At 40.9% G+C, this 17,281-nt stretch overlaps 1 protein-coding gene and 1 pseudogene across 1 annotated transcript in view; one reads left to right on the forward strand and one right to left on the reverse strand.

Moving 5' to 3' along the window:
- Positions 1–472: 472 nt before the first annotated feature.
- LOC103737065 lies at positions 473–2,554 on the reverse strand (annotated as a pseudogene).
- Positions 2,555–4,591: 2,037 nt separating this feature from the next.
- Positions 4,592–17,281, forward strand: part of Chmp3 (charged multivesicular body protein 3) — a 40,456-nt gene continuing 27,766 nt past the window's right edge. Inside the window, exons 1-2 of the mRNA XM_008836734.3 lie at positions 4,592–4,771; positions 11,766–11,826. Coding sequence (XP_008834956.1) covers positions 4,727–4,771; positions 11,766–11,826 — 106 coding nt within the window. The 5' untranslated portion in view covers positions 4,592–4,726. The remainder of the gene's footprint in view (positions 4,772–11,765; positions 11,827–17,281) is intronic.

Consider the following 17,281-nt stretch of genomic DNA (forward strand, 5'->3'; position numbering starts at 1 on the left):
ATCACAACCATCGAAACCAAGTATTTTCTCATTACTCCTTCAATGTCAAATGCATCTCTTAGAACTGGCATTTCATGTTAAGGGTTACAGCTATCCCTCAGAGGACTCAACTAAATGAGTTCTCATCTTGCTGAGGCTGACAGTGCAGCACTCCACAATGGCACCCAACTCAAAGACTAACTGGAAAGGAAATTCTTTGGGGGAAAAAATGAAAATCCACTAGGCTGAAAATCTAAAATTAGTTCTACTTTCTAATAAAAAATACATAAAAGTGCATCATCAGAATAAGGAATTCTTATGCTAGTTTGTACTGCAAGTTTTTCAAACAATGCATCAAACATAAATCCAACCCAGATGTCAATTAGGGACACAAACGTAGCTTGATCCCCCCCCCCCCCGCTTTTAAAGGCAGTAATCCTTCTGAAACACTTAATGCAACTGTCCCGGCACAGTAATAATGGTACTCCTGGCTTTGCATACTAACCTGGACTTCCAATCAACTGCTGCAGCCCAGTAAGGGAGGTCACCAAAGCCTAACCCACTGCCAGCCATGTCTAGTCTTCTACCTTCAGCGCTCCTTTTTTGTTTTATTTTAGTTTTTTGTTTTAGCATCTGAAGACAATAGGCTGAGTTAGCAGATACTGTTTATGGACCGTGAGGTGGTTTTACCCATTCAGTCTCAGTTTTGTTGAATTCTTGATAACAGGAATAGGGTTTGCAAGGAGAGCAGGAATATCAGAAAGGTCTATACTGGACATTTTCTGAGAGGCCAACAGAGAAGCCACTGTCTGCACAGTGTCTGACTGAGCTACTCTTGTCTCTATATCAACTTGTTCCTTTGTTTTATCACGTCCACTCAAAGCAAGACAGTTAGCATCTTCACTTGTTTCATCCTGCTCTTCTGTTCTGGTTTCCTTAGGACTTTCTTCTTTATGGGGTGAGGATGTTCTCGACTCCTACTATAGGATTAGGTATTTTTGTTGCATTTTGAAGGTCTAGTTGATGGGTTTACCAGATGTGCTGAGGAAACAACTCTGGAGACCGTAGGCTTTGGTGGTGGAGAAATGGCTGGTTGTGTGGCAGTTTGAGGAATGCTTTCACTGGATGAACCCCCTGAGCTTTTACTGGAATTTACTTGGGGCACAGAGACTTCAGTAGCCTGTGTGTTGGTCATAGATGCTGCTGTCACAGCTGGAGCAGGACTGTTTCTGGCCTGAGAGCTACCAGAGCTGTTCAAGGAACTGGTCTTCAGAGCACTAGTGAGTAAAGGCACAGACATACTGTTGTCGCTGTCCATACACAAGTCACTGCTGCTGTCATTTAGAGCTGCTAAATTGATTCCTTCAGTTGAATGCTTTTTCTTTTTCTGAAGCACATGGATACGTAGGAGTTGGTGAAGCTGCTTTCTTTTTTACATGCATTGCTGCAATTTTCATATCCACCTCAAACATCTTGCTGTTTATCGCTTGCCTATAAACTGTATCTGCGAACGACTGAATGGCATAGGTGAGATCGACACTGAGATTTTCAGAGTTTTCTGTTTGTTTTTTTTTAGGCACCAGAATGGGTTTATTTAACAAATAACCAGTAGTCTCTCTCAGAATAGTCTAGCATCTGTACAGTTAGTTTCAGGGTTCTGACCCAGTTCCAAGTAAGTAATTTTATTCTGGCTGCTTAAATTCCCCTGCCATTGCCACTCGATGCAGAATTCTTCTTATTTCCTCTTCCATCTGAAGTGTTACTCCATCCTGAAAAACAGCTTCGTGTACCTCTCCAAAGGTGGCTGCTTTGCCATGACGAGTGAGGCAATTTTGTTATGTTAAGTGCTTAGGGGAAAAGCACTTATACTGCTCCTGTAGAAATGTGAGATAATGTTACTCAATGAACCTTCCTTTCAGCTGTTGTGAATATGGCATTTTCAAACGAAGAGGCCTTTCCCCACTGCAGTTTATTTATGTGATATATTCAGAATGGACCTATTTCCTGAAGGCACCCCAAGAGGCCTGAGGATAGCAGTGCAGGCTAGGAGAGTTAGCCGGTGGTGCAGGCCCAGGGAAGCAGAGAGAGGTGAGGGCGGGGCCAGAACCAGAAGCGGTGCCCCTGGGGCCCAAGAACCGGACTGAGCTGGTCTGGGTGAGAAGGATCAGGAAGCAGTATTGGTTCCCCAGGTGTCTGGGGCCCCAAGACTAGGAATGGCGCAGGGCCCAAACCGAGTTTTCTGTTTTTTAAAACACTAATCCAGTCACCCACATTGTGTGAAATTCTTGTCAGGATTTTCTTCCCGGGCTGGAAATGACTGGGGATTCACATGAGCCAGTGTGATAAATTCGTTCTTCTCCAGGCTTCCAACCAGGATGCAGATTTTTTATTCCAAGCCCACCCATTCTAGGTGCTGTTTTTCTGTTGATGCACTTGCTAGAAGTACAATATAATGCCTCTATCCCATCAAAATAACTGGTACAAATGCCTCTTCAACAGCTCTTAAGTCTTTTACTTCTTCCTGTAATTTCAACTTATCGTAGAATGAGGTAAAAAAAATCACTTCGATCAACATGTCTTGGTGCAACACACATCAATATCAGCACCTTTTTAATGTACTCCTAAGTCTGTAAGATCAGATGTAAAAATTTTCCTTCAATATTTTCAATTACAGATTGTGGAAGATTCTGCACTGCAGTTCCTCCTCCTCTTCCAAAACCCCAAAGGGTTGCGGCTGAGCTTGTTGTGATCTCTGTGTTGCAACTGGAAACCGCACCATCTCGGGAGCCAGCACCGCCCGGTCATTCCCCCCCGCCCCACGCGGAGGCCTGCCTCAGCCCTGGGACTAAATCCTAGGAAATACAATTCTAAGAGGCAAATTGATAGCTATGAGTGTCTAACATTTAAAAAATCAGAGAGAACTCTAAAAAACAATCTAATGATGCACATCAAGGTCCTAGAAAAAAATGAACACGACAAACCCAAATTCGGTAGATTAAAAAAAAAAAGGAAGAAAAAAAAAAGAAAGAGGAAGAAGAAAAATAGGCCCGGTGTGGTGGTGCTCACCTTTAATCCCTGCTCTTGGAAGGCAGAGGCAGACAGATCTCTGTGAGTTCCAGGCCGGCCTGGTCTACATAGTGAATTCCAGGCCAGCTGAGGCTACAGGGAGACCATGTCTCAAAAAGACAAAAAAAAAAAAAAAAAAAAAAAAAAAAAAAACGAACAGAAAAAAGAAAATAAAAAGCAGGGCAGAAATTGATGCAATGGAGACTAAAAGAACAATACGAAGAATCAAAGAAGTGTCGGAGCATGATGGTGCATGCCTTCCATGCCAGCACTCAGGAGGCAGGGGCAGGTAGATTTCTGTGAGATGGCAGCAGCCTGGTCTACACAGAGAGTTCCAAGCCAGTTGGGTATGATAGGCCCAGTCTTTAAAAAAAAAAAATAAATAAAAGCAAAGAATTGGTCCTTTGGGAAGATGAACAAGATCAACAACCCCTCATTCAAACCAACCAAAAGAAATAGAAGACCCAAATGAATAAAACTGTAAATAAATAAAACAGAGCATGGCAAAATATACCAATAAAACCCAGAGGATTATTAGAGAATACTTTAAAAATCTATATTCCCCCAAACTGGAAAATCTAGAAGAAACAGATAAATTCCTAAACATATATCAAAATTAAATCAAGAGAAAAAAAATTAAAACAAGAGGATACAAACAACTTAAAACAGATCTATAATGAACAGAAAGACTGAAGTAGTAATAAAGAATCCCTCCTACATAGCAAGTACCAGGCCAGCCAGAGCAACACAGAAAAAAGAAGAAAAAAAAAAAAAATCCTGACAGTAAGATAAGAAAGTCATGAGACAAAGGCTAGATCCTAAGAAAATTTAACTGTAGGACATGCTAACTGTTCCTTCTGGAACAGACAGACCTCAGGTTGCTTCTGTTAAGAATCTTCTTTTTTTTTAAGGTAAGATTTATACTAAATTAATTTCTTGACAGGTGCAGCATGGCCTCCCTTTTCATCTCTTCTTTGGAAGTCAGCTTCAGGTCTGACGCCTGCATACCTTTTTAACATTAATTTTACAAGTGGAAAAAAAAAAAAAAGTTACAGCCTGTTAGTCAAACGGAGGGCACACATCTCTCTCGAGACCATCTCTTCTTCCAGAGCATCAGCATAGGACCATGTTTATAGAATTACTCTGGAAATGGAGGTGACTTGAGCAGAAGCTGCCACAGTCGGGAGGAAAGAGCTGAAATTTTGACACGATGAAAAGTTAGAATTGTTAAGACTTACTCAAAACTCTAGCGAAGGCGATGAACAATTTTTCTAACTAGGTGCAACGAGGGGAGAGTTGCTGCCTGTGAAGTGACTACTGGACATAAAGAGCACAAGTATTTGGGAAGTGGTTGCAAATATACGAAGCTACGTTGGGATACAGACTTCTGGCACAACAACAGACAGGTTGAGGATGTACTCAAACTATCTTACAAACTTTCTTCTCACACCTTCCTTAACCTCCCCTACGTATCAACGACATCGCACTTCCGGACCAGAGGCCCCACCCAACTCAACGGTGCGCTTGCGCAAGGCGCATGCGTACTACCCCTGCTGCCGCCGCGCCCTTCACTGGGCATCTGGATTCCCTTCCTCGGTGGGCCCCGCCCAGGCGGCTACCCGTGACCTGCCTAGGCGCAGGGAACGGAAAGCCGGAAGGGGCAAGTGGAATTCAGTTCGCCATGGGGCTGTTTGGGAAAACCCAGGAGAAGCCTCCCAAAGAACTGGTAAGGGCAGTAGCCGCGGCGAGCGAGTGGGGGAAGCAGCGCGCGGGGCGTAGCGACGCTGGTAATGCTTTCCTCCGGCCGACCAGGTACCGCCGGCCCCCATTTCCGGGGCCTCCCACTCTACGGAGGGGCCGAGCGAAGACGGCAGTAGTGGGTTGTGAGGAAGGAGAGCGCCCTTGCCACTCGGCCTTCCGCCAGGGTGTGGAGGGCTGGGGCCAAGGGCGCCTCAGCGTCGCCAGTGGGCGCTGGGAAGCGACACACCGCGGCCTCGGAAACCACGTTCCCCCTGGCTCGGTGGTACGTGCCGCCGGAACTTTTCTCATGCGCAGGCCCCGCCCCTGCGCCGTCACCGGCCGACCTGGCAGGTGGGTGCATTCGCTCCCTGGCGAGCGGAAGGTTCTGCGAGTGGAACCGGTTCACGGGAGGGTCGCCTGCAGTCTTCCTCAGTTTCCCTCTGGGAAGCTCGGTTCCTCCCAGCCTTGGGCCTCCTGCCAACTCCAGAGGCGCGATAGCAATACCGGCACCCGACCCAAAAGAATGCTGCAGAAAACAGCTCTACACCGGCGCTTAGGTCTGCTTGTGACTTTAGTGTGGGAAGCTAGCAACTTAAACGTGTCCTGCAGATTAGACTGCCTAAGTGTGCATCCTGGTTCCTCACAGGTCAGCTTTGTGATCTTGAGAACCTCATCTGTCAAGAATAGTTATTGTTACCTCAGTAAATGATGACTAAACGATGTCAAGTTTAGGCTGATATTGGTAATGGGGGCGCATTCTTCAAATACCGAGTCCTGGTTGGAGAGATGGCGCAAAAGTTAAGAGCAGTGGCTGTTCTTGCAGAAGACCAGGGTTGGAATCCCAGCCCACATGGTGGCTAACAAACGTCCGTAACTCCAGTTCTAGGGGATCTGATGCCCTCTTCTGTCCTCCATGGGCACTGCACAGCACCCACATACATGCAGGCATAACACTCATACATAAATAAAAATAAAAATTAAAATATATTTAATGCCCAGCCTTGTCACTCAGGTTCTATCAGCTGTCTCAGCATTGTTAGACACGTGGGGTCCAACACCAGATATTTTTAATCAGATTTTGAATTCTGACACTATGTTTAGTGATTAGTATGTGCACACTTCTCTACAGCACTGAAACCTGTCTTACCTGTTCAGTTATGGCAAGTGTGGCTTTCCTAGATAGGCTACCCTACAGGAAGAGAAATTGACATCGTGTTCTTAGCAATTATAGTCATCATTTTAAAATAACCAAAGTATTATACAAGTAATACACATACGGAGACTTTTCTTTGGATTCATTATCTCAATTTGTGAATGGCAAAGCTAAGCCCACATACTGAAAATAATGATTTCCTTATCATCAAAAGATACTTAAGGGACTGGAGAGATGACTCAGCAGTTAAAAAATCACTGGCTCCTCTTGTAGAGGACCAGGGATCTGTTCCTAGAACCCATAAGGTGGCTAAAACGGTCCTTTAACCTCTTCTGGCTTCTGAGGGTATTGCATGCATCTGTGCATCTGTATATGCAGGCAAAAACACATACATATAAAATAAAAATATGTAAAAAGTTTTATAACAGGCATCTTAAAAATATACACATACCACAAAATGCGCTTCTCTATAATGTTCTGAAGTTTGCAGATTGAAATTACATGTTTATTTAAGCTCTGCAAATGTAATTTTATAGCAGGGAGCAAAATATAACAGGAAAGATCACATAATAAAGGACTTTAGGCGAGGTACAGTGGTGAGGACTTGTAGTTCCAGCTACTGGCTGAGGAAGGAGAATTACTGAACTCAAGAGTTCAAGGCCAGCCTGAGTGTGACTCAGAAAACAAAGATTTTTATCAAAAAATTTGGATGTTGTAGAGAGGGATTTCTCAGACATTACTGTGCATTCTTTTTTTAGTTTAACCCTTGTTTTAAAAACTTGTAAAAAATAAATAAGGGGCTGGAGAGATGGCTCAGCGGTTAAGAACACTGGTTGTTCTTGCAGAAGACCCGGGTTCAAATTCCAGCACCCACATGGCAGCTAACAACTGTTCATAACTCCAGTCCCAGGGGATCCCACAGCCTCTTCTGACCTCTGCAGGCATGGCGTAACACGGGTGCGCTTATCTACGTGCAGGCAATACATGCATACACATAAAATAAATAAATAAAAATTAAAAACAAAACTTTTTAGAGTTGGCCATTTGTCTTGTGACATAGCCCTCATTCTGGAATGTCTGATTATATCTTATGCTTAGCTTTTTCCTCTGTGTCATTTTGTATGAGATGGAAATTGAATGCAAACTTGATTAGATCCAGGTTGAACAATTTTAGCAAGAATACCTCACAGGTAAGCTATGAACTCCATACTGTATCACAGAGGACATTTGGTAAGTAGTCTCTGTTTGTTTTGAGACAGGGGTCTTGCTGTGTTGCCCTGGCTGGCTGGAACTGGTGATCTTGAGTGCTGGAATTACAGACGTGTACCTCTATATTTGGCCAATTGTCTTATTAATAAGCTTGCTAGTAACTTTGGTCGCCTGATTGAGGTCACAACAAGCCAGATCTCCTGTGTTGTTATAGTTCCTTTTGCTGCTATTCAGTAGAGTTTTGTGGGAGGCCATTGACTTGGATTGAGCATCTGCATGGATTCACTAGAGTGCACTAAACCTGTATAATTTAATCATGGTAAGTAAGGCTGGGCGTGTTAGCACGTGTGTGCTATTAATCCCAGTACTGAAGAGGCAGAGGTAAATGGATCTCTTGTGTGTTGTCAGTCTGGTCTACAGAATGAGTTCCAGGCCAGCCAGGGCCACATATTGAGACCCTGTCTCAAAAAAAGGAAAAAACAAAACAAAACTAAGTTTTGATTAGTTGTAAAAATATCCTGCTGCCACTTAACTAGCTAAGTGGTAACTTGTTGACTGGTTAGCATTCTGACAGGTAGTTACATTGCTGTCTGTCTCAGCACCATTTTTCTACAAATGCCGTCTAATCACATTGTTGGTTGGACTTACCATAACTTGCTCTGGTTCTAAGAGTTGCCTGATTTGTGACTAGTTTTGTTTTCCTCTGTTCTAATAAACTACTAAATTGAATCAGTCTAAGGAGTTTTCCTCTTAACATTACTGGAAAGTAACATGAGGAGCAATAACTTTGGTGTTACGTGAGCATGCAGTTTCTCATTCACTCAAGTACTTTAGTATCTATGTATGTCCTTTTCTTGAATCTACTAGTTTTTAAGGGTTTTCTGAATGGTGATTTTAAAAATAATTTTATCATTTCTTCCTCATTTGTTAGCTGGCAGTCTTCTATAAAGATCTCCCTCTCATTAGCTAGGGTGATTTCGTTGCCTAGGCATATACTTTCTGTTGAAAAGGCAGGATAAGTGCTTAATTGCTCTTTCTTTAATCACTAATATTTAGAATAAAGAATTGGCATAATAGCTTCCAGTTGTGTAAAATGCTCTCTCCATGCCATTTTGGTCTCATAAATTTTGTATACTTTGTATGTTACAGTCACATCTCACTATCATTCAGCGTGATGCTGAAATAAAAGTTTGGTCAGTGGTGCTAAACAGTTTCTTTCCTTTGAACATAATCTTAATGGTCTTCGAATGCTTCCTTGCTTTCTAGCATAGTATACCTTGGTATGGTTTGTGTATTCCCATCCTGGGACCCAAAATCAGCCATTTGTCCAAAGACCACTAGTTTCTTAAAGTGACCCAAAATTGAGAACCCAAAATGTAAATGTCCTTGATGTTTCTTGCTCCTGAAGTGTCTTTAGTTCTAGGCCTTTTTATGAAACAGGAGAAGGATATATCTTCATCAAAAAAGTCATGCTGGGCTGGGCATGGTGGCACATGCCTTTGACCCCAGCACCGAGAGGCAGGTGGAGGGAGATTTCTGTGAGATCAAGGTCAGCCTTGTCTACATAGCAAATTTCAGGTCAGCTGGGGCTACTAAAGAGACAGAAAAAAAATATAAATGAATAGCATGGCAGTGATTATAGACTAAGCTGAGTTAAACCAAACTTTTGCCAAAATAGCAGAAGTAAACAGAGTTGGAATAGGAGCTTGCTCTGTCCACTCCACGCATCGACCTGGTGTTGCAGTACCTCCAAGAATGGTGCACCCCCTTGGGGGATCTGAAGCTGTTAAAAAAAAAAAAAAAAGACAATATAATTGGTTACCATTAAAAACAAAAAATTAACATGGGTTTCATGGTATTAGGACTAGTTGGAGTTTATTTCACACACTTAGAATTCTGGAGTTCTCATAACATTCAGTGTTTTAGCTGTGTACTAGCAAATTTAAAACTGGCCCTACTGGAATCAAATAAATAAGGTTTTAATTTTTTTTAAAAAGTATAACTATTGAAATGACAGAAAACTTATCAAGACACTGAAAAATTGCAAAATGAACATCCTAGAGATCTGGGACACTCAATCGCAAGAGATCCTCTAATTCTTGGTGCATTGGTCAAGAAACTGAGAATTTGAGTGAATCTTTTGGCAAACCCTGGATAAAAGCACATACAAATTGCATTTTGTGTACTCCAAGAGTAAAGGACTCAGCAGATATTCAGGGCTTTTGTTGAGGCTGTGGAAACATACCCCAATAGTAACAGTCAGCTGGAAATAGGGGCTTTAACAGAAAACTGAATAGTAATTATCATAAATGTAATTTTGATAATAAATCTTAACCTCTCATCAGATTAAGAATCAAATGCACCAGAAGAGGATGTTGACCAGACTAGCCTAGTCAAAATGGAGAGCTTCAGGTTCAGTGAGAGACTGTTGGCAAGGGAATAAGGTAGAAAGTAATAGAGCAAGACACCCAACATCCTCTTCTGGTGCATGCATGGGTTTGGAATCTGCGTGTACATACAGATACACATGCAGGCACACATGTGTGTGCATTCTCTCTCTCTCTCTCTCTCTCTCTCTCTCTTAAAAAATAAAAGTATAAGGCCATACTTTTTTTTCACTTTTTTTTTTTTTAATGTGTGTGAGTGTATTGCCTGCATGTATGTGAGTGCACCCATGTCGTGCAATGCCACGGAGGTCAGAAGAGGGCTTCAGATTACCCTGGAACTGGAGTTAAGGATGGTTCGTAGCAGCTGGGAATCGAACCTGGGTCCTCTGCAAGAGCAGTTAGTGCTCTTAACCGCTGAGCCATCTCTCCAGCCCCCTGTTGTTTGTTTTATGAGACAAGGTCTCCTTGTAACCCTATCTGGCCTGGAACTCCTGTAGACCACTTGTCTCTGCTCCCCAGCACTGGGGTTATAGGCATTCATGGCCACGCTTACCTGGGTGTTGGGTATTCAAACTCTTTCCTACTGAACCATCTCCCCAGCCTAACTTTACACTTTTAAGTGTTGAAATATTTCTTTGAGTGGAGTTGTTGTAAATATTTTGCAGATTTTATTAAGTAATTATTAAGTGTTAAGCTTGAAATTTAATGGAAACACATCACATAGTGATAGGAATTTTTAAAACACAGTTTAGTTCATGTGTCTGTGGATAAATGTTACAAGGCTCAGCCAGCATTACCTCTAGTCCTGTTTTGCTTTACTACTCGGGTGCTGAAGACCTCTTTAAGTAGACGGCAGTGGAAGGACATTGTAATGGCATTGCCACTCAGTATTTTGAGCTTCATCTGAGTCATGTACCAAAAAGCAGACACTGATTAATATAGATTTTACTTTTAATGATTAATAAGCTGACAATTCAGATTTTCCTTCAGCACTCCGGAGGGAGAGGCAGAAAGATCTGTATGAGATCAAAGCCAGCCTGATCTACATAGCAAGTTCCACGCCAGCTGGGGCTACATGGAGACCCTGTTGCAAAAAAAAAGGGGGGGGAGGGCTGGAGAGATGGCTCAGTGGTTAAGAGCACTGACTGCTCTTGGAGAGGAGAGGACCCGGGTTTGATTCCCAGCACCCACATGGTGGCTACAACCGTGCCTAACTCCAGTTCCAGGGGAATTCAACACCCTCTTCTGACCTCTGCAGCATTGCATGACATGGGTGCACTCACATACATGCAGGCAATACACTCATATACATAAAATAAAAATGCTAAATAAAATATATTTTTAAAAAAACAAAATTTTTTTATGTGTATAAGTGATTTACCTTCATGTATGTAAGTGCACCATGTGTGTGCAGTGCTAGAGGAGGACAGAAGAGGACATGGGATCCCTTGACTGGACTTAAGGATGGTTGTTAGTGATCATGTGGGTGCTGGGAACAAAACCTGGTCCTCTGCCAGAGAAACCAGTGCTTTTAACTGCTGAGCTATCTCTCCAGTCCCTGCTTCAGAGGTATTTAACCTGACAGGAAAATGTACTATCTAATAAGAGATAGGGATTAGGAGAATATCCTTTTTAAAGTAGAAAACATTGTTAAAGGAAAAAAGAAAAAGATGAATTCTGAGTGTACACGCAGAGTAGATTTTAAAATAATTATGTGTAAAAAATGAAAATCTTCTGATATCCTAAGACTATTTTTGCCCATTTGAAAAATACCTGTGTCTTTACAGGGTACATGCCCCCTCTGAGGTCCTATATAAAGTGCTTTATCCTGCCAGCCTTTGAGAATCTTTAAACAGTTTGGAATGCCTGTGTACTTGTACTAGGAACAAAAAGAGTTGTTGAAAAATCGGGCTGGGCACATTGGTGATTATACTTTGCTTGGTGATATATGCCTTTGATCTAGCACCTTGGGAGGCAGAGGTGGGTGGATCTCTGTGAGTTCAAGGCTAACTTGGTCTACAAAGCAAAGGTTACAGAGTGAGACCCTGTCTCAGTCCCCTGCTTCCCTCCCAAAAAACCCAAAACAAAACAAACAGGCCCTAAAGGCCTTTGTTTGAAAAAGAAAATGAAATTTGTATCTAAAATAAATGTAGAATTAAAATGGAATTTTTGAAAGCTGGCAAAATTAGTGTTTGCTTCTCTGATAATTCCTTATGTAAACTTTTCCCCAGGTCAATGAATGGTCATTGAAGATAAGAAAGGAGATGAGAGTTGTTGACAGGCAAATAAGAGGTAATTTGTTATTTTATACTTTTTATTCTATACCTTTTTGCTATTTTTAGTTTCAATACATAAAACTTAGCTATACATCATAACACATAGTTTATTCCCATACTAGTTATGTATAAATGTTGTAATTTTTTTGCTTTCTAATTCAGTATCCAGTATAAAAGAAGATAATGAATTGAAGCAAGCTGTATATTGTGAGAATGATAGAAAGCTCTTGCTACTTATAAACAAATGTCTTTATAAAGTTTGAATTAAATCATGCATAAGTAAACAGTGCAGTTCTATTATCTCTATTCTGTTTGTATATTTTAATATGACTTTAAATTAGGAACAATATATTTCTTAAATCAAAAAATGTTTTAGAGTACTATTTGAAGTTAAGGTGATTTGCCAAGAAATGATAAAGCTTAAAACTAGAGGGCTTTTTAAAAGTCTTTTTATTTATTCTTTGACAATTTCATACATATAAGCAATATATCTTGGCGATATCAACTTTCCCCTTCCATTCCCTTGGGGCACCCAGTCTTGTTCCCTTCCTCCTTTTATTCCCTCCCCCCTTTTATAACACTGACTCCGATTAGGGCTGCATGCTGGAATAGTGACTGGTCTTGTTAGCTTGATCTTGTGCAGGTCTTATGCAGGCAACTCTGGCTGCTGTGAGTTCTCGAGTGCCTGGCCATGTCATGTCCAGAATACCACATTTCATAGCATTCTTTCCCATCCTTAAGTTCTTTTCATCCCACCTTCCATGGTATTCTTTGAGCCTTGAAGGGGGGTTGATATAGATGTCCCAGTTAGGGCTGACCATTCAATAGTTACTTGTTCTCAGCATTTTGTCCAGTTAGGAGTCTCTGCTTTGACTGATGCCCACGAAGCTTCTCTGGCCAAGGCTGAAGGCAGCACTAATCTATGTGTGTAAACAAACATTTAGAAGGCAGTTTGACAACATGTCCATTTAGTATGATATCAGTAGTAGTTTCCCCCATAGGGCCTATAAACATCCTGAGCCATGGGTTTTTAACCAGTTTCACAGTACCAGGCATGAATTCCTTTCTGTGGATCAGGCCTCAAATCCAGTCCAAACATGACTAGTTCCCCCTAAAAACCTTTGGGCCACTATTACACCAGTGAATACCACTTGTCTGACAGGTTAGTATTGTAGCATTCAGGGTTCACTGCTGGATAATACCATCAATGACTCTCCTCTCCCTCCAGTTACCTGTATAGTACCTTCTGGCACTATAAAAGCTAGCCAGCAGACAGGAAATGTTCAAGTCAGTTCTAGCTTGATTTCTCTGTGTCCTGCAACCAAACTATATGTTGTGTCTTTAGCAGCAGGGTCTTACTGTGTAGTTCCGGTGGCCAACTAGGGGCAATGTTTGGGTTACTTCTGGGACCTTCCAGGCCAATAGCTCAAAGGGAGATATCTCATGCCTGATGCTGAGATTTTCATTTGAAAATCCATGTCTTCTGGGAGAAATTTTGTCCTCCGGTACAGAATAGTTTTGTTGAGACTCTGCTTTTCTTTTTTTAAAAATAATATTTTAAAATTAGCTTACAAAGTAGTGGATTTCCATAAGGGTTTTCATATAGCCTTACTTTGGGTTAACTCACCCATCCCTCCCTCCCCTGCCGTCCTGCCCCTAACCTTGCTTTACTTCGGTATTCCTCCCGTCTACTTTCATATCATATGTGTTCTATCCTCTTACCCCTTAAAGGACTTTTTCTTTTTATCATGATTGGAGAAGAATTAGTACCTGAACGGTAGAGATGAGAATTCTATTCCCAGCCATGATAGAGTAATTGATTTGGGACTTATACCTATACTTCAGTTGTAAATGAAAGCTTGAACAAAGCAAAAAGGAAAAACTGGAAAAAATCTATGAAACAACTGTTTTCCACACAACATGCAGACAGTACACTCATACACATAAAATGAAAATAATAAAATATAGGGCCCGGCGTGGTGGTGCATGCCTTTAATCCCAGCACTCCACAGAGGCAGGTGGATCTCTGTGAGTTCCAGGCCAGCCTGGTCTACATAGTGAGTTCCAGGCCAGTTGGGACTACAAGGAGACCTTGTCTCAAAAAGACAAAAAATAAATATATTTTTTTTTTAAATCTGTATTTCCCTAACAGTCTTTTTTCACATATTGGTGAAGATCTGGAAGCTGGCAGGCAGAAGACCAAGGAGAAAGGCACAGCCTGTAGGAAGGGCGTGTTATTCAAAGTGCTGGGGTTTTGGTCTTTTCTGCAAGCTGTGAAAACATGAGTGATAAGAGGAGTGAAAAAATGGCAACCAGAGATGGTCTATATATATATATATATAATAGGGCACTTAACAAGTAAAATGTATGAAATTAGCACATATAGTTCATTGGTATCATATATATCCCTTGATGCATCTGATTTTAATTGTATGTATGCCCACTTATGTATTCATTAGCATAATGCGTAGGTATATATGTGTGTGTGTGTGTGTGTGTGTGTATCATAAAAGCTCATGCAGAGGACACAGTTTGCCTTACTGTGCTCTCACCCAAAATCAGTTCAGAGCCCTGCCTCCTGTACCAGATATGTCCTGGAATATGTTTGAATGGAAACTGATCATAAGAGGGGAGTCATTTAAAGTTGTAAGGGGAGGTGAGACTTCTTCCATTGTTTGAAGTGGGGTGTTTATGCAGCTTGATGCAGGTAAGGGTCCTAGCATGGACCTACTAAGTGCATGGCCCAAGTCAAGTAGAGTCCCAGCTTGCTATGGTTTTCCCTATGCTTGCCTACCTCATTCTGCCTCAGCCTCCAGTGTACTGGTGTTATAGACATGAACCACCATGCTTGGCTTTAATTCTCTTTTTATTGGCAATTACTTTTTAAAGTAAATAGATTAAGGGGCTGGCAAAATGACTTCAGTGGTTAAGAGCACTGGCTACTCTTACAGAGGACCTGGGTTCAATTCCCAGCGCCCACATGGTGGCAAACAACCACCTGTAACTCCAGTTCCAGGGAATTTGACTTCCTCTTCTGGACCCCCTCAGGCATTGCCTGACATAGGTGTACTTACATAAATGCAGGCAAAACACTCATACACATAAAATAAGAATAAATAAATTTTAAAAACTTAAAAAAGATGTTAGGAGTTAAAGAGCATATAATATATTAATAAAAGTTCCAATATAGGAAGATAACTACCTGATCATTTGCATTTATCCATCTAACTATACACTTATTAAAATATATAGAGGAGGGCTAAAGAGATGGCTCAGTGATTAAGAATGTTTATTTTGCTCTTCTAGAGGACCAGAGTTTGGTTTCCAGCAGCCATGTCAGGTGGCTCACAACTGCCTGTAACTCCAGCTCCAGGGGATCCAAAGCCCATGTCTGGCCTTTGCCACATGGACAGACACACTCATAAAATAAAGTTCATAAAATAAAATTCACACAGACACACATAAAGTAAAAATAAATCTTAAATATGTGTGTGTGGAAAAATAATTGAAGGGATCGATAGGCCTACAATAATTGTTGCGATTTCATTATCTCATTAAATGGCTAAGCAACAAAATACAGTATTTGAACAATTAGAGAAACCAACTCCATCTATTTAAACATGCAGAATTCCCAACAAAAGCAGAATATGCATTTCTTCATGGTACATTCTCTAGGATAGACTGTGTATTAGGCCACAAGTCTAGTCTCAGTCAACCTTGATCATTGAATCAATGATCAAAGAATCTTTTGATCAATAAAAATCCCTGGATCTAATGCCTTCACTGATGAATTCTATCAAACACTATAAAAGAGCTAATACCAGTTCTTGAACTTCCAAAGTGTGCAGAGGACTGTCTTCATCATTCCGTAAGCATATCTTTAACTCAAAGCCAAAGACAACAAGAAAACTGTCAGCTGATAAACCTTGTGAACAATGCTGTAAAAATACTTAGTACAATAGTAGGAATCAAATTCGGCATAATAAAAGGACTCTACCTCTTGGCCACATGAGACTTATCTTAGAATGTGAGAATGAGTCAATATACAAAATTCAATATAAAACGTTACATTAACAGAATAAATGGTGGGGGAACCACATGATCGTCTCGATGTAGAAAACGCATTTGACAGATTTAATACCCTTTCATTATATGAGCACTGAAGAAAGTAGGAGCAAAGGAAATTACTTCAACATAGTAAGTCATATGTGAAAAACCTAAAGGAAGTATCATACTCAAAGATGAAAGACTAACAGCTTTTCCTCTAGAATCAGAAACCATTTAAAGATGCCAGTTCTTGGAGCTGGAGAGATAGCTCAAGGTTAAGAGCATTGGCTGTTCTTCCAGAGGATCCAGGTTCAATTCCCAGCACCCACATGGCAGGTAACAACTGTCTGTAACTCCAATTCCAGGGGATCCGATGCCCTCTTCTGGCCTCTGTGGGCATTGCAGGACATGGTTATACTTACATGCAGGCAAAACACTCATACACATAAAATAAAAATAAATTTAAAAAATTAAAGATGCCAGTTCTCTTCAACAGTATTGGAAGTTTCAGCTAGAGTAGTTAGATAAGAAAAAGAAAAGTCCAAGTTGGAAAGAAAAATTATTTTTGTATAGATAATATAATCATATATTTGTAAAACCCTAAAAATACCACAAAGCTGTAGAACTAAGGCATTCAGTAAAGTATCAGGATAGCCTATTAATTTCTATTCACTTAAAGTGAATTTTGTGAAAAGGAATTTTTAAAAATTTGATTTATACTAGCATTAAAGGAATAAAGTGTTTAGGAATAAGTGCTTAGGAATAACCAAGGAAGCAAAGACTTACAGAAATTTAAAAATATTGTTGAGGGGCTAGAGAGATGGCTCAGTGGTTAAGAGCACTGACTGCTCTTGCAGAGGATCCGGGTTCAGTTCCCAGCACCCACATGGTGGCTAACAGCCGTCTGTAATTCCAGTTCCAGGGGAATCCAGTGCCTCCTTCTGACCTCTGCAGGCACTGCATGACACGGGTGCACTTACACACATGCAGGCTATATACTCATACACATAAAAATAATAAATAAAATAAAACATTGTTGAAAGTACAGACATGAATAAATAGAAAGCTATCTCTTGTTTGTGGATTGAAACACCTAATGTTAAGATATCAGTGCTGCCCAGGATCCCACCCTTCTCCCATAATAGAAAAATCCATCCTAAAATTCATCTGTAATCTTAAGGGACTGAATAACTAAACAAAATAAAACAAGATCTTGAAAAGGAAGGCTAAAATTAGAAGACACTTCCTGATTTCAAAACTTAAGCAGAGAGATCAAAATCGGTGTGATTGATACTGGCATAAAGAAAGGCAGTTAGACAGATGCAGTGGAATTGAGAGTTATCGCCCACAAGGGTGTGAGATTATTTAGTAGAATAAAAGATAGTCACCCCAACAAATAATGCTGGGAAATCTGTAAATCTACA

Source organism: Nannospalax galili, unplaced genomic scaffold (assembly GCF_000622305.1).
Source record: "Nannospalax galili isolate Female #2095 unplaced genomic scaffold, S.galili_v1.0 scaffold138, whole genome shotgun sequence".
Lineage (NCBI taxonomy): Eukaryota > Metazoa > Chordata > Mammalia > Rodentia > Spalacidae > Nannospalax > Nannospalax galili.